We start from the raw sequence: 24,311 nt of genomic DNA, 5'->3' as shown, positions 1-24,311 counted from the left end.
CGAGCAAGAGAAAAGAGAGAGAGGGGAGAGAGAGAGGCGGAGAGAGAGAGAGGAGAGAAAGGGGAGAAAAAGAGGGAGAAATAAATGGGGAGAGAGGGGGAGAGGGAAGAGAGAGGAAGCGAGAGGGAGCAAAAGAGGGGGGAGAGAGGGAGAGAAGGAGAGAGAGGAAGCGAGAGGAAGGGAGAGAGAGATAGAGGGGGAGAGAAAGGGGAAGAGAGGGAGAGAGAGATAGAGGGGGGTGAAAGGGGGAGAGAGAGGCAGAGCGAGAGAGAGGGGAGAGAAAGGGGGAGAGAGGGAGAGAGAGATGGAGGAGAGAGAGGGAGAGGAGGAGAGAGAGGGAGAGAAGGAGCGCCAGAGAAAACAACTTCAAAGAAAATTTGAATATATATGTTTTTTTTTTAAGAAACTTGTAACATTCAACACAGTCAAGATATTTCCCATATCAGTAGAGTCATCATAGCCACAGAGTACCTACAGGTATATACAGTGCAACTGGAAAATATTCAGACCCCTTGACTTTTTCCACATTTTGTTAGGTTACAGCCTTATTCTACAATGTATGAAATTGTTTTTCCCCCCTCATTAATATACACACAATACCCCATAACGACCAAGCCAAAAAAGTTTGAGAAATGTTTGCTAATTTATTTAAAAAAAAATGAAATATCACATTTACATAAGTATTCAGACCCTTTACCCAGTACTTTGTTGAAGCATTTTTGACAGCGATTACAGCCTCAAGTTCTCTTGGGTACAACGCTACAAGTTTGGCACACCTGTAATTGGGAAGTTTCTCCCATTCTTCTATCCAGATGCTCTCAAGCGCTGTCAGTTTGTATTGGGAGCATTGCTGCACAGCTATTTCCAGGTCTCTCCACAGATGTTCCAGCTCTGGCTGGGCCACTCAAAGGCATTCAGAGACTTGTCCCAAAACCACTCCTGCGTTGTCTTGGTTGTGTGCTTATGGTTGTTGTACATTGCTCCGTTCATCTTTCCCTCGATCCTGAGGAGTCTCCCAGTCCTTGCCGGAACTCTAGAGCTCTGTCAGAATGACCATCGGGTTCTTGGTCACCTCCCTGACCAAGGCCCTCCTCCGATTGCTCAGTTTGGCCAGGCAGCCAGCTCTAGGAAAAGTCTTGGTGGTTCCAAAGTCTTGGTACCCTTCCCCAGATCAGTCCTCGGCAAACAATCCAGTCTTGGAGCTCTACGGACAATTCCTTCGACCTCATGGCTTGGTTTTTGCTCTGACATGCACTGTCAACTGTGGGACCTTATATAGACAGGTGTGTGCCTTTCTTAATCATGTCCAATCAATTGAATTTACCACAGGTGGACTCCAATCAAGTTGTAGAAACATCTCAAGGATGATCAATGGAAACAGGATGTACCTTGAGCTCATAGCAAAGGGTCTGAATACTTATGTAAATAATAAATTATATTTGTAATACATTTGCAAAAATTTTGAAAAACCTGTTTGCACTTCGTCATTATATTGTATTGTGTGTAGATTGCTGAGGATTTTTTAAAAATGTTATCCATTTTGTTACGTAACAAAATGTAACACTCAAGGGGTCTGAATACTTTCCGAAGGCAGTATAGGTGTATATGGCTCTGGGTGTGGTATAGTGCTCCTCATTGTGTATTAGTCAGTATCTGACCTCTGAACTCCAAGCCTCGGAGCTGGAAAGTGACCAGGCCATTGCCGATCTCGATGAGGTGAACGAAGGCGTTGAGGTAGTCAGAGGCCAGGATGAAGCAGTCCCCAGAGCTGTAGTTCCCCCAGCGGCCCAGCATCAGGTCACCACACAGAGAGTGCTGCAGAGAGCGCGTCAGATACTCATAGAAGATGGAGTTCAGGTTGTTGTCGTCACATCCTGGAGGAATAAAAGTTTATGTAAAATACACTGATTGACATGACCAACAAAACAACATGTATTAACCATGAGAAGATCATTGTCGAGTTGAGAAATTCGAAATCAGCTTCTCTGGTTAATGTTAATTAGGGAGGACAGCATGATCATATTTATTAAATAAATGTTATATTTTACCTGTCTCTTTATCAACCTGAGATACCAGTCTGCTATTGGAGTTGTCAATACGTTTGGTGCTGCAAAATGGTACCAAACCAAGATTAGGGAGACAGTACATTCATTTACATACAACAAACAAAGTCTAACATACGAGATAATTCTGGTTTCTTCTTAGGACCTGTGTTAGTTATATAAATCCTCAACAATAACTCAGTGACTGGAGTAGAGGTGCTAAACTCTATGTGGCTACGCCTAGACCACTTCGCTGTCAGCTGAGTGTATGACATCATCTCTGAGACGGAAATGTCCTTATAGGGATGTCAACAGGGGCTCTAGGAGGCCACTTGCATATTTTCTGAGTAGATTAGAAACGGACTAACAATTAATTATTGACAGTGACCTCACTCAATGGTTTGGTCATGGACAAACTGATTTGGACGTCCCTCATCCCCCTCTTTATTGATAATGGACTTTCCCTTGTCCCACTTCTGAGGCTGGATAGATGGGGGGCCGTCGACATACTGTGGTGGTTTAGGGGCATATTGTGAGATTCAGACAATAAGCCGTTTTTCTACTTACCCAGTGTCAGATAAACTAATTTGCTACCGTACCTGTAGACTTTCAGTCATTGCTCTAAAACTAGTTAGCATTTTCTAGTGAAACTACCTTTAACTTCCTTCATACTGCATGAAGAAACATAAAAATGGTATCCACAGGTTCATCTGACTCTGGAGAAGTAGATAATCTTACAGTATCCCTTTAAAGTAAGTGCTTTAAAGGGCTTAATGGTGCTTTCTCTCATGCTGCGGGCGATGAAAGGTCATTACTTGTAGTTCCTCTCCCAGAACTTGACAGGCCGTGGGTAGGAGGTGATGAAGATAGCGCTGCCCAGGAAGGGGCTGAGAGGGGTGTAGAACAGAGTTGTGATGAACGTCTGCAGCAGCAACATGGCTGAGTCTGAGCTGCATCATGAAGGAGAACCCCCACAACCAAGGAACAACCATCAGGTATCAACAGGTTTACCATACTCACATACGCTGTCACAGTTTCAGCCAGAGCAACGTCAAAACATGTGGAAGCATGTGTAGTTCATACACACGTCAAAACCAAAGGATACGGGGCACAGCGAAGGGCTGAGCGAATGCGTGGAAGGCACTGCCCCATGCGATCTGCCACGGTGCGATGTAAACCATGATGAAGTTGAGCTTGTGAAGAAGATCGCTGAGCTGTAGAGGAACAAACACCTGCTGTGAGTCACTGACAGACAACAAAGACAGTTCTATTTTAGATTCTAAAAATAAATCCAAGATAATCAAAAGAAAGGCCACTCTACATACGGAGCAGCTGTGTCCGCTGCTTCACAGACCCCGAATAATACTACTGTACATGTTTTTAATCAATTGTAGGAAGTTTGGGAACTGCAAACATAGTGAGTTGCATTCATTTCCTTATTTTATGGTATTCAGAGGTCTATTATTGGGAGAGTGTGTACCAGTCTCTAGTCACATCACAGACTGACCTTGTGGAAGACAATGGACATAATAAAAAAGTCCAGCAGAAAGGTTTCAGAGGCTCTGCTGCAGTCAAACTCGAAGAAGACGATAGTGAAGATGAGAGTGAGGAACTGGAAGCTGGGATTGCAGAAGGAGGCGCGGAGGAGCTTCATCCCAGCAACTGTCATCAACAAGACATCACAGCTGGAGCGAGACACAGAGACCTGAGCAACTCAGGCGCACAGACGGGACACAGCGGAGCAAAGCAAAGGGGTGACATGGAGGGGGAGGGAGGCAGGGGAAACAAATGCACCAATACTAGCTAATACTGTATATACATCACACTTTCTTCCCTAGCAAAGGTCATGCATAGTGGCTGACAAAGTGATATTTCTTTGATTGATGAAGGTACTCAGGGTTTTGTTGCACCTCCAACATGCACAGAGGGGAGTGGTGGAGACCAAGGTTATTATAGTAAATGGAAACTGACACTAAAATGAAAACGAATCATGAAAAAACTCATTTTATCAACGGAAATAAAATCATTAACAAACCTGTTTGAAAAACTAAAATGATACTGAAACTATTATCTTTGACTCGAAAACTACCTCAAATTAAATAAAACCATCATGAATTATTTCCTTTTTTTATTTTTTTACTTTGGGCAAAAATGTAATGGGTTTTTCAAGCTTATTTCTAATGGGGTTTTTAAGCCTCTGAATCTGGCAGAAAAAAGCTGCCAGTAGGTGGCGATGTTTCAAATAGGCCAAGCATCACTATCTATCACTAGTTAACAGGGAAGACATCTGCCACTTTCTAAACACTAAAACTGAAACTAAATAATATCAAAACAAAATCGCTTTTAATCCAACTCAAATTAAGTAAAAACTAGTAAATCAGGATGAAAGAATAAGAGAAATAAAAATGAATAAAAAAACACAAAACTATAATAACCTTGGTGAAGACTATATAGAATAAACCTATGTGGAACTGTGTTTCTGTAAAATGGTTTCCCCAGGTGCTACAGTACATGAAGTTTGGCATTTTAAGTTAATCAAAAAAGTGGGACGGAGGCAAGTTTAAAGTATTTCACACTGTCTATCTGGAAAAACATTAACTCTACATTCTAAACTGAATGTTAGACAGATTGTCTAAACAAACTGGTTTTAAACTGAAAATGGTTCTTAGAAGACCTGGGTCAAATATTTGATTTAGTCTCAGTACAATGGAACCACTGGAATAGTTCCAAAAGTGGAAACCCCAAGCTAAACCCAGAGCACCTCAAAAACTGGATTTGTTCTGACATTTGTGATTTATTGTTTCTAGTGTTTGATTATTATAATATATGTTTGACATTTTTTATGCACTGTAGGAGCAAGTAACACAATCATTTCGCTGCACCCTCATCTGCCAAACCATGTATGAAACCAATAAACCCACTGTAACATCTGCCAAACTGTGTACGTCACCAATAAACCCACTGTAACATCTGCCAAACTGTGTACGTCACCAATAAACCCACTGTAACATCTGCCAAACTGTGTACGTGACCAATAAACCCTCTGTAACACCTGCCAAACTGTGTATGTCACCAATAAACCCTCTAACATCTGCCAAACTGTACGTGATCAATAATCCCTCTGTAATACCTGCCAAACTGTGTATGTGACCAATAAACCCTCTAACATCTGCCAAACTGTGTATGTGACCAATAAATCCTCTAACATCTGCCAAACTGTACGTGATCAATAATCCCTCTGTAACACCTGCCAAACTGTGTATGTGACCAATAAACCCTCTAACATCTGCCAAACTGTGTATGTGACCAATAAATCCTCTAACATCTGCCAAACTGTACGTGATCAATAATCCCTCTGTAACACCTGCCAAGCTGTGCATGTGACCAATAAACTTTGATTTGGATTTGTTTTACTTTCAGTTTGACCCAGGTCTGGGTCTTGGTGTCAGGCAAAGGAGGGAGTGTGTGTTGAATTTGACCCAGGTCTGGGTCTTGGTGAAAGGAGGGAGTGTGTGTTGAATTTGACCCAGGTCTGGGTCTTGGTGAAAGGAGGGAGTGTGTGTTGAATTTGACCCAGGTCTGGGTCTTGGTGAAAGGAGGGAGTGTGTGTTGAATTTGACCCAGGTCTGGGTCTTGGTGAAAGGAGGGAGTGTGTGTTGAATTTGACCCAGGTCTGGGTCTTGGTGAAAGGAGGGAGTGTGTGTTGAATTTGACCCAGGTCTGGGTCTTGGTGAAAGGAGGGAGTGTGTGTTGAATTTGACCCAGGTCTGGGTCTTGGTGAAAGGAGGGAGTGTGTGTTGAATTTGACCCAGGTCTGGGTGTCATGGACAGGGACAGGAGGCAGTATGTGTATAGGAGAAAGGAACTCACTGGATGCCTAGCTTCTTGCGGTGACTGAGTAAGAAGCCATCATTGGTGAGAGCACTCAGAATGATGGCTGGGTAAACAACGTATTTCTCAAAACACAGCAGGCCAACGTACAGACGCTCAAACCACATCAACTGAGCATTGTCTGGAAAATGAAATCAACTTTAATCACAAAACGTAAGAGCTGTTCATTATATTTGCAGCATTTGACACATCTTTATAGTCCTTCTTGGCATGTGAATATGGATCAATGACTACACTGCATGCCTTAGTTTTGGATTTTAAGAGGGGGAATTAAAACTGATATAAATGGGAAATAACCTAAAGGCAACCTTATACAAAGATGAAGGCACAGGGAGGAGGTGGCCCAAATAACTGGGCCCACATATGTGTATAAAACTATAGGCTATTAAATGTAGTGTTTCATCAAATGTTCTATAAAATATGCTAGAGAGACATATGCTAGAGAGACACAAAAGGCCTACTGTAAGAAAGACCACATTGTGTCAGAAAACATTTCAAACATCCAATAAATAAGGCAGGACTGACCTCTGGGCTCATACTGGGAGAACTCATTGCTCTTTAGTACTGGGTGAGAGATCCAGAACCAAGGGTGATGCTTCCGTAACTGAGGTATGAGATAGTGGGTGACAAAGCCCACAGTCCCTGCCAGAGCATACAGTACTATGGTCACAAAGGGCTGTGGAGAGAAAGGGAGAGAATGAGAAAGAGGGGGAATGAGAGAGAAAGAGAGAAAGTGGGTGAGAAAGAGAGAGAGAGGAAGTGAGAGGGAGAGATAGAGAGAGGGGGGAAAGAGGGAGAGACAGGCGGAGAGGGAGCGAGAGAGAGAAACATAAATGGGGAGAGCAAGGGAGAGAGGGAGAGAAAGAGAGGGGGAGACGGAGAGAAGAGAGAGGGAGCGAGAGAGATGAGGAGAGAGAAAGGGAGAGAGAGAAGAGAGAGAGGGGAGAGAGAGAAGAGAGAGAGGGGAGAGAGAGGAGAAAAAGAGGGAGAGAGAAACATAAATGGGGAGAGCAAGGGAGAGGGAGAGAAAGAGAGAGAGGAAGCGAGAGGGAAATAGAGAGAGGGGGAGATAGAGAGAGGGAGCGAGCAAGAGAAAAGAGAGAGAGGGGAGAGAGAGAGGCGGAGAGAGAGAGAGGAGAGAAAGGGGAGAAAAAGAGGGAGAAATAAATGGGGAGAGAGGGGGAGAGGGAAGAGAGAGGAAGCGAGAGGGAGCGAAAGAGGGGGGAGAGAGGGAGAGAAGGAGAGAGAGGAAGCGAGAGGAAGGGAGAGAGAGATAGAGGGGGAGAGAAAGGGGAAGAGAGGGAGAGAGAGATAGAGGGGGGTGAAAGGGGGAGAGAGAGGCAGAGCGAGAGAGAGGGGAGAGAAAGGGGGAGAGAGGGAGAGAGAGATGGAGAGAGAGAGATAGAGGAGAGAGAGGGAGAGGAGGAGAGAGAGGGAGAGAAGGAGCGCCAGGGTGGTTGACTGAATACCAAACCGATGCAAAAACATTTTATTTACGACAGCACAGTAATTATTTCCTGATGAAACAACATTGTTTTATGACGCAAGACATTTATGACACATAGTTTAGGGATGGTGTTTGGCAGTAGGAAACCCACCTTTAGGGACAGGAAGACAGTGCTTGAAGTAATAGCAAAGGTTAAAATGTAGGCAATGGAGCAGACCACAAGATCCGAAAGAAGAATCTCCTTCTGCAAAAGCCAAATCAAATCATCCAATATCACAACAGAATGTAATAGTGTGTTAAAGTCAAACTAAAACGGGGGACAGCGTTTGAGTGGAACAAATCCATTTAGAAGTATAGGAGACAATGCAAGCCTCTTGACTTACCACTGAATTTATGAGCTTCTCAGGAAGAGGGTCCTTGATGTCTTCTGAGTCTTCCTCACTGTCCACAAGAGTGGGCATGAGTTTGGACTTGATCAGAGACCTGTCGTGGTCAACAAAAGAGAATGTCTTTGCACTACCAGCTCTCATGTCAGCATGTTAGCAGGCATTACATTAGGAGGAGGATTAGGCAGCTTACATCAGTACAGTCGGGTCGCTGTTCTGCCCACTCAGATGGTAGGAGAGAACCACCAGCAAGCCACAGAACCCAGAGAACAAGGCTGGGGTGTGCTGTTCATCCCAGGGCTCCTTCAGAATAGAATAGAATCAAATAGAAATTATGATAATGGCACCTAGGCAGAACATCTATTTAAAAATGTTGATGGCCAACCATCCTCCATAAAAACAGAGAACCGCAAATGGTTTCCTCATTCAGGCCTAATATTTGTAAGGATGAATATGGACACATTGCTTTCCTGCAGGCATAGTGGCATACCTTTTCCCATCAGAGAGCCTTCTTAAGGCTATTTACAATGTTTGACTTAAACCCGTCTTACCAGCAGTTTGGAATACTAAATCATCACCCAAGCAGAACAGTGCTTTCACTAGCCTGGAGGAAGAGAGAGCTGCTACCCAAAAAGCTATTTGATTTCTCATGCTTGACTTAGCTGCCTCTGCAGTAAGAAACTGTTCTGTCGCAGTGCAAAGCATATCCTTCACGTAATCATATACACACACACACACACGTCTTTACTCAACAATGAATTCAATCCTACCTTCAGAGCTCCAAAACAGAACCCGTACAGCAAAGATAACGCCGTCAGACTACGGAATATGCTGTACACTGCTGAGTGGAGTCCAGTTGCAGCTGACACAGGAAGTGGATACACAGGCATCAGGTTGAGACGTAAGACTTTGGTGGTACAGTATGCATTAGTTCATGATATTATGAAGATCAACATTAACAGAGAAGAGAGTGCTACTCACCTGTTCCACCAAAGAAATGAATGTCTATTTGTTCTAGCAGGTAAATCATAAAAGTGTTGATTTGTGGGAACAGGCCAAGGACAAATGTGATAGGAAAGCAGAAGGTGAGGCCTGTGGAACATGAAACAGACAGGACTTTACAACTAAGTGTAAGGTTCGTCGTATTAATGGGACCAAAACACAGCGTGAATGTTTATACTCAGCTTCTTTTATTGAGAAGGACCGTGAACACTGAACAAAATAACAAATACCGACGAAGACAGTCCCGTAAGGCTAAACACTATACACGGAACAACTACCCACAAACACAGTGACAAAAACCCCTTACTAAAATATGGCCTCCAATTAAAAGCAACGAAGAACAGCTGCTTCCAATTGACGGCCAAACCAAAAAACCCTGAACATAGAAATAGATTAAATAGACACAGACATAGAAATATACTAACATAGAACATAGCCCCCCCCCCAAAAAAAAACACACTAAACAAACACCCCCTGCCACGCCCTGACCAAACTACAATAACAAACAGCCCCTTTTACTGGTCAGGACGTGACACTAAGATTTTATCATGAAAAAATAAAACACCTCATCTAAAATAATTTCCTTGAGATGACTGGAAATGGTCATAGAAAGGATTTACTGTATGTGACTTACCCACTAAAATGTCTCTCAGGAATTTGAGAGCATCTGCTAATACTATCGGAATGCCATATACAGTGGACACAGGCAGGTCCTTCCTTCTTAACATCTGTTCCAGAATCCAAATAAGGCCACAGAAAATACAGAAATAAGCTGCCCGGCTGTAGGCAACAATCTGATTGTGTCCCTGGAAAACACAAGAGGGGACAGAAATGAAACCTTGAACCGTCTACTTGGAAAAAACGTGGACACTAAACAACCACAAAAAATGTATCTTCACACTTTTAGAATACAGTATGTTCCACTTAAACTCACATGTGTTGGCGAGGCTGCATCAGGTTGCACACTCTGTAAGACAAACAGTTTGTTCCAAGCGTTATTAATGTGACTAACTGATACAGTCAATGACTGACAGAGAAACGTTTCCATCAGTAATGTGTCAGATAAGAAGTACTTAGCTAAAGTGAAATGGGTGGGGCAGTGAAATGGGCGGGGCAGTGAAATGGGTGGGGCAGTGAAATGGGCGGGGCAGTGAAATGGGTGGGGCAGTGACAATGGCATAGTATTATCACACCCTATCACCAATCTGAATTCTGTCAACACAGATAAGCAATGATTACGGTTGATTAGGCCTTATCCCTTGTTACAAAAATAGATACCTTCCTTACCTTTAACAACGAGTACTGGCAGCTAGCAATGACCACGCAGAACTGGAAAACCCAGATGTCTTTGAAGCAGCCGTGGTTGAGCAGGATAAACCCCAGGAAGGCCACCAGGAAGGCCAGGAACACAGCCACTATGTTCTCCACCACATCCTGGTTCCTAAGGGCAAAATCTAAGTAAAGTCTCTGTCAACCAGTTGATCAATCGCTGAGAGATGGAAAAGGAAAGATAAAATTCTATCTTACCTGTCCAATAGCGCCAACAAGGTCAGCCGGTCATACAAGATGTTCACCCACTTCCCAGGAAAAAGCTTAAGCTTGTAGTACAGCTTAGGAGAGGGCTTTTCCTGTGTGGAGGTCTCTGACGACTCATTGATCGAGTCCTCCTCCTGTCAGAGGTGCAATTCAGGTTGCAGTGTAAAAGCAATCTCAATAACACTTGAATTTAATCTTTAGTCATAAGGGTTACATAACATTGACATAATAGATGAAACTGTCATGACTGTTGGTTTCAGCTTATGACAACTGACTACACACTGTCAAGGCACAGATCATGTTTAGATCAGTTCTCATACAGCTACAACATTTCAGTAATAATCATCAGTGCATTTCACCCAGTGTATTTCCTGTCCATCAATCAACTTCCAGCCATGTGCAGCTGGCATTATATCCCTTAACGGCCATCCGATAACTCAAACATGGTGTGTGTGTGTGTGTGTGTGTGTGTGTGTGTGTGTGTGTGTGTGTGTGTGTGTGTGTGTGTGTGTGTGTGTGTGTTTGCGTGTGTGAATTAGCTGCTGAGAGGGACGGTGAGCTATGTGATGTCTGAGCCAGGCAGACAGACACTGTTCAGCTCACAGAGTCACTACAGTGTAGGATCCCCCAACTGGTGGCCCGCAGGTTTGAAGCAAGGTTTGAAATGATCATGTTTTAGTAAAATATTATATCTGTTTGGACTTCTTGCGGTCAATTTGCAGTCTACAAATGATTTGTAATTATGTTCCGGCCCGCTGACCATCTGCTCAAGAAACAATAAGCCCGTGGCTGAATCCCTGCTATAGTGTGATGAATGGCCAGCACTCTGATTTGCAGTGCTGATTCAGACCACTGCTTGGCCTTGGCTGTCTGCGCCCACTGTCTGGGACGAATACTGGTTTATGGGTGGAGTGGGAAGGAGAGGGGAAGGGGGGGGGTGAAGGGGTGGAGGATGGGTAACGTCACTTGGAAGATTTTGTGAGGGGGAAGGGGAGGAGGAATGGGTGGAGGGCAAGAAGGGAGGGGAGAAAGGGGTGTGCTCACCTGAAAGATTTCGGGGTGCGTTCTCCGAGGCCGGAGCCTGTGTGCAGGGATGATGCGGCGCTGGAAGGGGCAGTCTGTGTGTGGGCCCGCCAGCTCGTCCTGGTACTCCGAGGTGGAGGAAGTGGACAGGAGATCACTGGGTACATGACAAGGACGACATGTAAAGGTACCTGAAGTTTTAAAATACTAAAATGTCAAATATGGATAGAACACAACAAGAACTTTATACAAATATTACATATCAAATAAAAAAATTCACCACATGTTGCCTGTGATAAGTTCAGCTCCCAGGGGTAGGTTTAGTGCTCTCTCAGCATACAGCTTACGAGGTCTGTCTCCTTGAATAGAGAACAGACAGAACTTCAAGTTTAAAACACCTACCTGATGTGACATAAGTCATATACACTATGTTATACAATAGCTGGGCAATAATAGCACAGACAATTCACTACTACATTATCCAGGGTTTGTAACGAGTTTGTAGTCTTCAGTGAATTTACGTCACACCACAACATTTTGCACTTACTGTGGACTGTATGGAAGGTATAGGTGTCCTCCTTGTTAGCGGCCTCTGGTCTGCATATGACCTGGAGCATGGAGCTCTCTGACTGAGATGTTTGGGAGGGCAGGAAGTCGTAGTCTGGCTCTTTATCCTGGTCTGTCTGGGGACTGAGAGTAGAGGACAAACTGTACAACGATCAAAACATTTATTAATTTACAATAAAGATCAGATTAAAGAACAAAAGAATGTCAATTGTGATGATGGCCTTAAAATCTAAGAGACATTTGACAAGGTTTACCTGTCTGGAGACACAATGGGGATCTGTGTTTCAGGGATGGTGTGGAGGGTTTCTGTTGTGGCCAGAGTTTTGGGAGGGATTGGATGCTCCTGCTGGCTCTCTGTCTCTGTGTTAGCGTCAGTGACGTCCTCTGAAAAAACAACTTCCCTTTTCAATTTTACCAGTAAAGAATGATTAAAACACAACAGAGACAATAGCTTCTCTGATAAAATGTTATTTACATTTTAGCAGACACTCTTATCCAGAGCCACTTACAGAAAAAACAGAAATACCTTATTTACATAAGTATTCAGACCCTTTGCTATGAGACTCGAAATTGGGCTCAGGTGCATCCTGTTTCCATTGATCATCCTTGGGATGTTTCTACAATTTGATTGGAGTATACCTGTGGCAAATTTGATTAATTGGACATGATTTGGAAAGGCCACACCTGTCTATATAAGGTCACATAGTTGACAGTGCATGTCAGAGGAAAAACCAAGCCATGAGGTCGAAGGAATTGTCCGTAGAGCTCCAGGACAGGATTGTATCGAGGGACAGATCTGGGGAGGGGTACCAAAAAATGTCTGCAGCATTGAAGGTCCCCAAGAAAACAGTAGCCTCCATCATTCTTAAATGAAATAAGTTTGGAACTACCAAGACTCTTCCTAGAGCTGGCTGCCCACCAAACTGAGCAATCAGGGGAGAAGGGCCTTGGTCAGGGAGGTACCAAGTACCAGATGATCACTCTGACAGAGCTCCAGAGTTCCTCTGTGGAGATGGGAGAACCTTCCAGAAGGACAACCATCTTTGCATCACTCCACCAAGCAGGCCTTTATGGTAGAGTGGACAGATGGAAGCCACTCCTCAGTTTGGCACCACTCATCACCTGACTAGAGGTCGACCGATTAATCGGAATGGCCGATTAATTAGGGCCGATTTCAAGTTTTCATAACAATCGGAAATTGGTATTTTTGGACACCGATTTGGCCGATTAAAAAAAAAATAAAAATGTACACCTTTATTTAACTAGGCAAGTCAGTTAAGAACACATTCTTATTTTCAATGAAGGCCTAGGAACGGTGGGTTAACTGCCTTGTTCAGGGGCAGAACGACAGATTTTTACCTTGTCAGTTCGGGGATTCGTTTTTGCAACCTTCCGGTTACTAGTCCAACGCTCTAACCACCTGCCTTACATTGCACTCCACGAGGAGCCTGCATGGCAGGCTGACTACCTGTTACGCGAGGGCAGGTAAGTTGCTATCTAGCATTAAACTTATAAAAATCAATCAATCTTCACATAATCACTAGTTGACTACACATGGTTGATGATATTACTAGTTTATCTAGCGTGTCCTGCGTTGCATATAATCGATGCGGTGCCTGTTAATTTCTCATCGAATCACAGCCTACTTCGCCAAACGGGTGATGATTTAGCACTGTCGTTGCACCAAACCTAACCATAAACATCAATGCCTTTCTTTAAAATCAATACACAAGTATATATTTTTAAACCTGCATATTTAGTTAATATTGCCTGCTAACATGAATTTCTTATAATTAGGGAAATTGTGTCACTTCTCTTGCATTCTGTGCAAGCAGTCAGGGTATATGTAGCAGTTTGGGCCACCTGGCTCGTTGCGAACTGTGTGAAGTCCATTTATTCCAAACAAAGACCAGAATTAATTTGCCAGAATTGTACATAATTATGGCATAACATTGAAGGTTGTACAATGTAACAGCAATATTTAGACTTAGGGATGCCACCCGTTAGATAAAATACGGAACGGTTACGTATTTCACTGAAAGAATAAACGTTTTGTTTTCGAAATGATAGTTTCCGGATTCGACCATATTAATGACCAAAGGCTAGTATTTCTGTGTGTTATTATGTTATAATTAAGTCTTTGATTTGATAGAGCAGTCTGACTGAGCGATGGTAGGCAGCAGCAGGCTCGTAAGCATTCATTCAAATAGCACTTTCGTGCGTTTGCCAGCAGCTCTTCTCAATGCTCCAAGCATTGCGCTGTTTATGACTTCAAGCCTATCAACTCCCGAAAATAGGCTGGTGTAACCGATGTGAAATGGCTAGCTAGTTAGCGGGGTGTGCGCTAATAGCGTTTCAAACGCTACCCGCTCTGAGACTTGGAGTAGTTGTTCCCCTTGCTCTGCAAGGGCCGCGGCTTTTGTGGAGCGATGGGTAACGATGCTTCGAGGGTGGCTGTTGTCGATGTGTTCCTGGTTCGAGCCCAGGTAGGGGCGAGGAGAGGGACGGAAGCTATACTGTTACACTGGCAATACTAAAATGCCTATAAGAACATCTAATAGTCAAAGGTATGGGAAATACAAATGGGTTATAGAGAAATAGTCCTATAATAACCTCAACCTAAAACTGCTTACCTGGGAATATTGATGACTCATGTTAAAAGGAACAACCAGCTTTCATATGTTCTCATGTTCTGAGCAAGGAACTTAAACGTTAGCTTTTTTACATGGCACATATTGCACTTTTACTTTCTTCTCCAACACATTGTTTTTGCATTATTTAAACCAAATTGAACATGTTTCATTATTTATTTGAGGCTAAATTGATTTGATTGATGTATTATATTAAGTTAAAATAAGTGTTCATTCAGTATTGTTTTAATTGTCATTATTACAACAACAACAAAAAAAACGGCAGATTAATCGGCATCGGCATCATTTTTGGCCCTCCAATAATCGGCATCAGTATCGGCGCTGAAAAATCATAATCGGTCGACCTCTACACCTGACCAATACCATCCCTATGGTGAAGCATGGTATTGGCAGCATCATGCTGTGGGGATGTTTTTTATCGGCAGGGACTGGTAGACTAGTCAGGATTGAGGGAAAGATGAACGGAGCAAAGACAGAGAGATCCTTGATGAAAACCTGCTCCAGTGTGCTCAGGACCTCAGACTGGGGCAAAGGTTCACCTTCCAACAGGACAAAGACCTTAATCACACAGCCAAGACAAAGCTGGAGTGGCTTCGGGACAAGTCTCTGAATGTCCTTGAGTTGCCCAGCCACAGTCTGGACTTGAACCCGATCGAACATCTCTGGAGAGACCTGAAAATATCTGTGCAGTGACACTCCCCATCGAACCTGACAGAGCTTGAGAGGATCTGCAGAGAAGAATAGGAGAAACTCTCCAAATACAGGTGTGCCAAGCTTGTAGCGTCATACCCAAGAAGACTTGAGGCTATAATCGGTGCCAAAGGTGCTACAACAAAGTACTGCGTAAAGGGTCTGTGTGAACCAGACTTGTGTATTTTTTATTTTTAATACATTTGCAAAAATGTCTAAAAACCTGTTTTGCTTTGTCATAATGGGGTATAGTGTGTAGATTGATGAGAGTAAAAAAAACGATGTAATCAATTTTAGAATAAGGCTGTAACCTAACAAAATGTGGGAAAAGTCAAGGGGTCTGAATACTTCCGAATGCGCTATATATGAAGAACCCCCCGTGAAGATACATTTCAGGAAAGACAGGAAACCATGCATATGGCTTAACTCACCTTCCTTCACGGCTCTGTCCCCCTCCTCTGTCGCCTCCTCTGGTGGGTTTCCACTGGCTCCTCTGGTGCTGTTAATGGACTCCAGCAGTGACACAAACTCCACAAAGTTGGACTCGTTGGGGATCTGGCCCTCCTTGGCCTCCAGGTCTGACTTAGACGAGGTCATGGTAGTCTGTCTGTTCTGTGATCTGTCCGCAATGAGGACTGCATCCTTCCCACTGTCCATGCTCAGGCCTCGCACGTGTGTCCTGCCCCCCGGGCCGTACTTCCTGAACGTAGACGGGATTCGCAGGAAGCCATCTGCATCCACATTGAGGTCTGGAGGGTCGTTCTCATCAGGGTGGGAGTGAACGTCGATGCCAGAGGAGCTGTTGTCAGCTGTGGTCAACAGGGGGGTGGGGTGTTCCAGGTCTGCCTCGTTGTATTCTAAGTCCCGGCAGTCCAGAGCGGCAGAGTCAGAGCTCATCAACTCTTTGGTGATCTGGCCATCTGGGCTTGGAGTCTGCAGCTGAGCAGGGTCAACCTCAGATAACGATTCCCCTTCATTCTCTGCACCAGTCTGTTCATCATCTTCAGGCGAGTCAAAGGTGATAACAGGAATTTTGATGAGGCAATCGCCAGCAGCCCCTCCATGGTGGCCGATGACCATCTGTGCCTGGGCAGACTCCAGGATGCTCTGCTTGACCGACTCCTCCAGCTCCGCAGCCGTCTGGGCATCACAGCTCATTGTGATGATGATCTTGACTGTGTCGTTCTCGTCCAGGCGGTCTGATGGGCCAGAGTTGTCAACCAAGACAACAGCTATCTCGTCCGAGCAGTATGTCTCCTCTGGCTGGTCATTCTGAGGAGGTGGTGGGAGGGGGTCATCATGCTCCTGAATGACCTCTAGAGAGTTGTTGTCGGGGTCCTGTTGGGGCTGTTTCTCCAGCTCCTTCTGCTCTCTTCTTTCTTCATCACTCCCCTTGGAGGAGGGAAATCCCTCATCAGCAATCTCCCTATGAGCCACATGCTTCTGCTCCCCCAGCAGGAGAGGGGTGGCCTGGTCAGGGTTGGGGCTAGACAGGTCCTCTGGGGAGAGCTCCTCCTCAGGCTGCAGGCTCTCTGTGGGTTGTTTCTCCTCAGGAATAATGTCACTCTGGGCTGCAACAGATACACTAACGTTACAAAGAGCATATTGGCAGGAATTTAGACTCATAAATACCAAAAAATTACATCTCAGTCATTACAATTTCTGCTCTTAACTAACAATAAAGGATATTGGTCTTCTCAGCAACACTTTGCAAAACCAACATGATGAGACAACATTTACTGGAAGCTGATGGCATGCTTATCTGAGCATATTTGAATTTGAATAATGTGCTAGACTAGCATAATGAGTGCTAATCAATATATCACTACATCCATACAATGCATTCCAGGAAGAACATTTCATTCTCACAGTGAGATTTGAGAATAGAAAATCAATTTCCTGCTATAGGGGGGAATCAGACCAGTTTTAAAAACATATGAGAGTACAGTACCTTCAGAATTCTTTAAGTTTTCTGATTTTGGGCACTCCTGTAAGGGAAAGAGATATGGATGATGGTGGAAAGAAAAAGGGGGGAAATGGTGCTCATTAAACAACAAAAAAATTATATTACATAATATATACTGAACACAAATATAAACACAGCATGAAACAATTTCAATGATTTTACTGAGTTACAGTTCATATAACGAAATCAGTCAATTGAAGTACATTCATTAGGCCCTAATCTATGGATTTCACATGACTGGGCAAGGGTGCAGCCATGGGTGGGCCACCCACTTGGGAGCCAGGCCCACCTACTAGGGAGCCAGGCCCACCTACTAGGGAGCCAGGCCCAGCCAATCAGAATTCGTTTTTCCCCACAAAAGGGCTTTATTACGGACAGAAATACTCCTCAGATTCATCAGCTGCCCAGGTGACTGGTCTCAGATGATTCCGCAGGTAAAGAAGCCGGATGTGGAGGTCCTGGGCTGGCGTGGTTACATGTGGTCTGCGGTTGTGAGGCTGGTTGGGCGTACTGCCAAATTCTCTAAAACGACGCTTATGGTAGAGGAATGAACATTAAATTCTCTGGAAACAGCTCTGGTGTACATTCCGGCAGTCAGCATGCCAATTGCACGCTCCTTCAAAAATTTAGACATCTGTGGCATTGTGTTGTGTGACAAAACTGTACATTTTAGAGTGGCCATTTTATTGTCCCCAGCACAAGGTGCACCTGTGTAATGATAATTTTATTGTCCCCAGCACAAGGAGCACCTGTGTAATAATCATGCTGTTTAATCAGCTTCTTGATATGCCATAGCCATCAGGTGGATGGATTATCAAGGCAAAGGAGAAATACTCACTAACAGGGACCTTTTATTTCAGCTCATGAAATATTTATTTCAGCTCATGGGCTAACACTTTACATGTTGCATTTATATTTTAGTTCAGTATAACAAGGGGTAGAACGTAGCTCAAGAGTAGTTAAAATGGTACACTAACCACTCCAATCAACCCAGGGTCCGTCTCTGTCTGTTTTACTGTAACCTGGATGACTGGATTCGGCCTGTTTCTGGTCAACATTGTCATGGCAACACTGTCAGGAACCGTGCTGCTTTTCCTATTTGGAAAGATGTAGAGAGTATTTGGTCATCTGTGGTAGTTCCTTTATCAAAGGATGACGTTTTTCAAGACAAAAGCACTACTTCAAACTATATATACTTTGGAATATATTGGTTATACATTTTGTTTTTATAAACATGCTTACCTTAATTTAGCTGGAAGACATGAATCTGAGGTGTTGCTTTTATTCTCTGCACCTTGGATGACATCAGAGAGACTGCTTGGGGTCACAACGTCGCCTTCATCAAACATCACATGGAGGCGATAGTTGACCATCTTTATGGTGATGAAGAAAATGGTGACTGAGGTGCAGTATATACTAAGTGCCATGGTGGTGGGCGGAAGAGCCTGAGGAAAGAACACACCAACTCCCTCAATATCTCAAAACACCAATCTTGACCAAAAAATTATAATAATTCAAAAATACTTCTTATTCTTCTTCATCACATTGGGCAGAGTGCATCCCACCCTTTCCTCAATAATATGACAAGAAGTCTGAAACATAACCCTTCATCTTGTGTGTAGACTTAACACAAGAGGAGCTATTTGAGGCTGTAATGTAATGTACAGTTGAAGTCGGAAGTTCACATACACCTTAGCCAAATGCATTTAACCTGTTATGGTATAGGGGGCAATATTTTCACGGCCGGATAAAAAAACGTACCCGATTTAATCTGGTTACTACTCCTGCCCAGAAACTAGAATATGCATATAATTAGTCGATTTGGATAGAAAACACTCTAAAGTTTCTAAAACTGTTTGAATGGTGTCTGTGAGTATAACAGAACTCATATGGCAGGCCAAAACCTGAGAATATTCCATACAGGAAGTGCCCTGTCTGACAATTTGTTTTCCTTCTGTTGCATCTCTATAAAAAATACAGCATCTGTGCTGTAACGTGACATTTTCTAAGGCTTCCATTGGCTCTCAGAAGGCGCCAGAAAGTGGAATGAGGTGTCTGCTGTCTCTGGGAGAAGAACAGCAGGAGATTTTGTTAGTGGTCAGCCTGGGAACAGTGACACTGGAGATGCCCGTTCATGAAAATTCTCAATTTTTTTCTTTCAGCCTTTGAATGAATACAACGTCGCCCGGTTGGAATATTATCGCTATTTTATGACAAAAATAGCATAAAACTTGATTTTAAACAGCGTTTGACATGCTTCGAAGTACGGTAATGGAATATTTTGAATTTTTTTGTCACGAAATGCGCTCACGCATCACCCTTCGGATAGTGACCTGAACGCACGAACAAAAACAGAGCTATTTGAATATAACTATGGATTATTTGTTGTTGAAGTAGAAGTCCTGGGAGTGCATTCTGATGAAGAACAGCAAAGGTAATCCAATTTTTCTAATAGTAAATCTGAGTTTAGTGAGCACCAAACTTGGTGGGTGTCAAATTAGCTAGCCTGTGATGGCCGAGCTATCTACTCAGAATATTGCAAAATGTGCTTTCGCCGAAAAGCTATTTTAAAATCTGGCACCGCGATTGCATAAAGGAGTTTTGTATCTATGATTCTTAAAATAATTGTTATGTATTTTGTGAACGTTTATCGTGAGTAATTTAGTAAATTCACCAGAAGTTTGCGGTGGGTATGCTAGTTCTGAACATCACATGCTAATGTAAAAAGCTGGTTTTTGATATAAATATGAACTTGATTGAACAAAACATGCATGTATTGTATAGCATAATGTCCTAGGAGTGTCATCTGATGAAGATCATCAAAGGTTAGTGCTGCATTTAGCTGTGGTTTTGGTTTTTGTGACATATATGCTTGCTTTGAAAATGGCTGTGTGATTATTTTTGGCAGGGTACTCTCCTGACATAATCTAATGTTTTGCTTTCGCTGTAAAGCCTTTTTGAAATCGGACAATGTGTTTAGATTAACGAGAGTCTTGTCTTTAAAATGGTGTAAAATAGTCATATGTTTGAGAAATTGAAGTTATAGCATTTTTGAGGTATTTCTATTTCGCGCCACGCTCTACCATTGGATATTGGTGAGGCGTTCCGTCTGTCCTTAAGAAGTTTTAAGAATGTGAAATGTCAGAATAATAGTAGAGAGAATGATTTATTTCAGTTTTTATTTCATTCAACACATTTCCAGTTGGTCAGAAGTTTACATACACTCAATTAGTATTTGGTAGCATTGCCTTTAAATTGTTTAACTTGGGTCAAACGTTTCTGGTAGCCATCGACTAGCTTCCCCCAATAAGTTGGGTGAATTTTGGCCCATTCCTGCTGACAGAGCTGGTGTAACTGAGTCAGGTTTGTAGGCCTCCTTGCTCGCACACACTTTTTCAGTTCTGCCCACTAATTTTCTATATGATTGAGGTCAGGGCTTTGTGATGGCCACTCCAATACCTTGACTTTATTGTCCTTAAGCCATTTTGCCACAACTTTATGCTTGGGGTATGCGTGGGTTTTTTGTCCATTTGGAAGACCCATTTGCAACCAAGCTTTAACTTCCTGACTAATGTCTTGAGATGTTGCTTCAATATATCCACATAATTTTCCTGCCTCATGATGCCATCTATTTTGTGAAGTGCACTAGTACCTCCTGCAGCAAAGAACCCCCACAACATGATGCTGCAACCACCGTGCTTCACGGTTGGGATGGTGTTCTTCGGCTTGCAAGCCTCCTCCTTTTTTCTCCAAACATAACGATGGTCATTATGGCCAAACAGTTCTATTTTTGTTTCTTCAGACCAGAGGACATTTCTCCAAAAAGTACGATCTTTGTCCCCATGTGCAGTTGCAAATTGTAGTCTGGCTTTTTTATGCCGGTTTTGGAGCAGTGGCTTCTTCCTTGCTGAGCGGCCTTTCAGGTTATGTCGATATAGGACTCATTTTACTGCGAATATAGATACTTTTGTAGCTGTTTCCTCCAGCATCTTCACAAGGTCCTTTGCTGTTGTTCTGGGATTGATTTGCGCTTTTCGCACCAAAGTACATTCATCTCTAGGAGACAGAACGCGTCTCCTTCCTGACCAGTATGACAGCTGCGTGGTCCCATGGTGTTTATACTTGCGTACTATTGTTTGTACAGATGAACGTGGTACCTTCAGGTGTTTGGAAATTGCTCAAAAGGATGAACCAGACTTGTGGAGGTCGACAATTTTTTTTCTGAGGTCTTGGCTGATATATTTTTATTTACATTTATTTTTTATTTCACCTTTATTTAACCAGGTAGGCTAGTTGAGAACAAGTTCTCATTTACAACTGCGACCTGGCCAAGATAAAGCAAAGCAGTGTGACACAAACAACAACAAAGAGTTACACATGGAATAAACAAGCGTACAGTCAATAACACAATAGAAAAAAAGAAAGTCTATATACGGTGTGTGCAAATGGCATGAGGTGGTAAGGCAATAAATAGGCCATAGTAGCAAAGTAATGACAATTTAGCAGAATTAACACTGGAGTGATAGATGAGCAGATGATGATGTGCAAGTAGAAATACTGGTGTGCAAAAGAGCAGAAAAGTAAATAAAAACAATATGGGGGTGAGGTAGGTAGATTGGATGGGCTATTTACAGATGGGCTATGTACAGCCGCAGCGATCGATTAGCTGCTCAGATAGCTGATGTTTAAAGTTACTGAGGGAAATATAAGTCTCCAGCTTCAGCGATTTTTGCAATTCGTTCCAGTCATTGGCAGCAGAGAACTGGAAAGAAAGGTGGCCAAAGCAGGTGTTGGCTTTGGGGGTGACCAGTGAGATATACCTGCTGGAGCGCGTGCTACGGGTGGGTGTTGTTATCGTGACCAGTGAACTGTGATAGACTGCATCCAGTTTGCAGAGTAGGGTGTTGGAGGCTATTTTGTAGATGACATCGCCAAAGGTTTTCCCATGATGTCAAGCAAAGAGGCACTGAGTTTGAAGGTAGGCCTTGAAATACATCCACAGGTACACCTCCAATTGACTCAAATCATGTCAATTAGCCTATCAGAAGCTTCTAAAGCCATGACATCATTCTCAAGAGTTTTCCAAGCTGTTTAAAGGCACAGTCAACTTAGTGTTTGTAAACTTCTGACCCACTGGATTTGTGATACAGTGAATTATAAGTGAATTAAACTGTCGGTAAACAATTGTTGGAAAAATTACTTGTGTCATGCACAAAGTAGATGTCCTAACTGACTTGCCAAAACTATAGTTTGTTAACAAGAAATGTGTGGAGGGGTTGAAAAACGAGTTTCAATGACTCCAACCTAAGTGTATGTAAACTTCCGACTTCAACTGTATGTAACATTATGCTCAAACAGCCAAAGGCGATAATGAAAAACTATTGCCTATGATGATCTGATTGACAAGTCAATGCTCCACCCATATAATGTGGTCATTTGGCTCCTCAGCTACATTCTGAGAAGAGTCATTCGACAAGTCGACCTATCCACTTCTACAACTATTTTCTGAGAAATCAAGAGAATAGAAATTCTGGCCCTTATGAAGTGACACAATCTCACATTCTATGATATAGAGAATAAAATAAGAACTTGAAATAGAGGACAAAACTAATCTGCTTGAAAATGGCTAGAGGTGGGACAATATTACACCATTACATAACAATGACAGTACTCCATCACTTTAACATCTGCACAAATAACCAGAAGGCTTTTGGTCTTCAGAACAGTTCATATGTTGTTGGACCTTTTTTTATCAAATGAATTCTAAATAAACTATGAAACAAACTTTGTGGGTTTTTTACTGATTGAAACCACTCATGTATTTAAGCAGACAAGCGGTACTATTCTGAAACATAGTAGGTCTGATAAGTGTATAGCATTCCTGCAAGATAATAGATGCAATTCCATTACGATGGCAATAAAGGGACACATTAAAGAGCCCACATCTGGTGCCCGAAATAATTATATAGGCTATATTGACTAAATTAAACCAAAACCAAACAGCATTCATGACCTAGGCCCACTAGACACAAATTGGCTCAAATGCGAATGAGTGCCTGCTGTAGGCTTAATATCACATCCAAAAGGGAGAAACGGTTTAGCTGTGCTGCCGCTTGTCTTAACGAACGCTGTGTAGTCAGTGTTACAATGCTTGGAATTCTCTGCTTTTTCATCACTGTGGCAGACATACGTCCCAAATGCGACAATTCCATTTTCTGCCAATACAATTCATTAATAAATAAGCGGAAAAGTTTCAGTGCTGAAGATAAAAATATCGCTCTAAATAAAAATGAGACTGGAATGTTTCTCCACGAGAACCGTGTTTGTTAAAACTAAAAGAACTCTCCGTGATGCGGCAGCGTACTAACACCTTATAGCCTAGACTACACAAGATCTGGGCCTTCGATTTAATTTACTCACCAAATGTAGTAATAGTGGCAACATAAGAAGGAACATCCACAAATAGAGGTGACAGGAGTTATTGAATTTGTTCTGGTCCGGGTCATGGTACCATCCTCCGGTCAATGATGCCCAAACCCCTTGACGCAAAGTCTGTACCAGTTGCGAGCCCATCCTCCTCAACTGCGATGGATTCTACAAACGATGTACCAATGCATATGTAGCCCATTAATTACGCCTCTACCATGTTGAAAATCTAAGCCTTCAGGTTCTATCAAACTATCATTCGCGATTTACTCGCCGCATCATTCCATCCGAATGTCAGGTTTTACATGGTGGGCGGCTGTCTCTAATCCTCTCTTCGTGGGTCCAAGATGCGCAGATCCTGAGAGAGCACGAGCTGTTATAATCCTGAGAGAGCACGAGCAGTTATACAGTGCTGCGTTACTAACCCTCATATGCGGTGTATGAGCTGATCCTGAATCGAATTGAATCGACCTTATGGTTATTGACGTAATTTCCCATTTAAAATTGACTGTAAATCAACATTAAATGTTTTTCACTTCTTTGGGACGAACATTAAATAAACAATATATATATATTTTTTTTTAAGTACTATCCTGATGATTGAATATAAAGCACAAATAGGCCATAAATCACGCAATGTCCCAATGGACAACACAGTCTCACATTCAATTCGTGCATATATGT

General features: G+C 42.9%; 1 protein-coding gene across 4 annotated transcripts in view; it reads right to left on the bottom strand.

Moving 5' to 3' along the window:
- LOC115152843 (pecanex-like protein 2) overlaps positions 1–24,039 on the bottom strand; it is a 34,822-nt gene extending 10,783 nt beyond the window's left edge. The window contains exons 1-25 of one of the 4 annotated variants that reach the window (XM_029697717.1): positions 23,622–24,039; positions 18,444–18,646; positions 18,179–18,296; positions 17,187–17,223; positions 15,667–16,806; positions 12,149–12,278; positions 11,875–12,035; positions 11,608–11,686; positions 11,349–11,484; positions 10,296–10,438; positions 10,056–10,209; positions 9,703–9,735; positions 9,403–9,574; positions 8,748–8,858; positions 8,537–8,628; positions 7,960–8,069; positions 7,764–7,863; positions 7,532–7,624; positions 6,459–6,609; positions 5,913–6,054; positions 3,550–3,727; positions 3,148–3,256; positions 2,858–2,987; positions 2,049–2,107; positions 1,659–1,874 (exon numbers count right to left, since the gene is read on the bottom strand). In XM_029697717.1, coding sequence (XP_029553577.1) covers positions 1,659–1,874; positions 2,049–2,107; positions 2,858–2,987; positions 3,148–3,256; positions 3,550–3,727; positions 5,913–6,054; positions 6,459–6,609; positions 7,532–7,624; positions 7,764–7,863; positions 7,960–8,069; positions 8,537–8,628; positions 8,748–8,858; positions 9,403–9,574; positions 9,703–9,735; positions 10,056–10,209; positions 10,296–10,438; positions 11,349–11,484; positions 11,608–11,686; positions 11,875–12,035; positions 12,149–12,278; positions 15,667–16,806; positions 17,187–17,223; positions 18,179–18,296; positions 18,444–18,646; positions 23,622–23,774 — 4,150 coding nt within the window. In that variant the 5' untranslated portion in view covers positions 23,775–24,039. The remainder of the gene's footprint in view (positions 1–1,658; positions 1,875–2,048; positions 2,108–2,857; positions 2,988–3,147; positions 3,257–3,549; positions 3,728–5,912; positions 6,055–6,458; positions 6,610–7,531; positions 7,625–7,763; positions 7,864–7,959; positions 8,070–8,536; positions 8,629–8,747; positions 8,859–9,402; positions 9,575–9,702; positions 9,736–10,055; positions 10,210–10,295; positions 10,439–11,348; positions 11,485–11,607; positions 11,687–11,874; positions 12,036–12,148; positions 12,279–15,666; positions 16,807–17,186; positions 17,224–18,178; positions 18,297–18,443; positions 18,647–23,621) is intronic. The other 3 variants (XM_029697715.1, XM_029697714.1, XM_029697716.1) reach the window with 3 other exon arrangements.
- Between the last annotated feature and the right edge of the window lie 272 nt (positions 24,040–24,311).

The sequence above is a fragment of the Salmo trutta genome, chromosome 18 (assembly GCF_901001165.1).
Source record: "Salmo trutta chromosome 18, fSalTru1.1, whole genome shotgun sequence".
NCBI classification, from domain to species: Eukaryota; Metazoa; Chordata; class Actinopteri; order Salmoniformes; family Salmonidae; genus Salmo; species Salmo trutta.
Note: the sequence above shows the minus strand (reverse complement) of the source record. Positions and strands in the feature narration are given on the sequence as shown.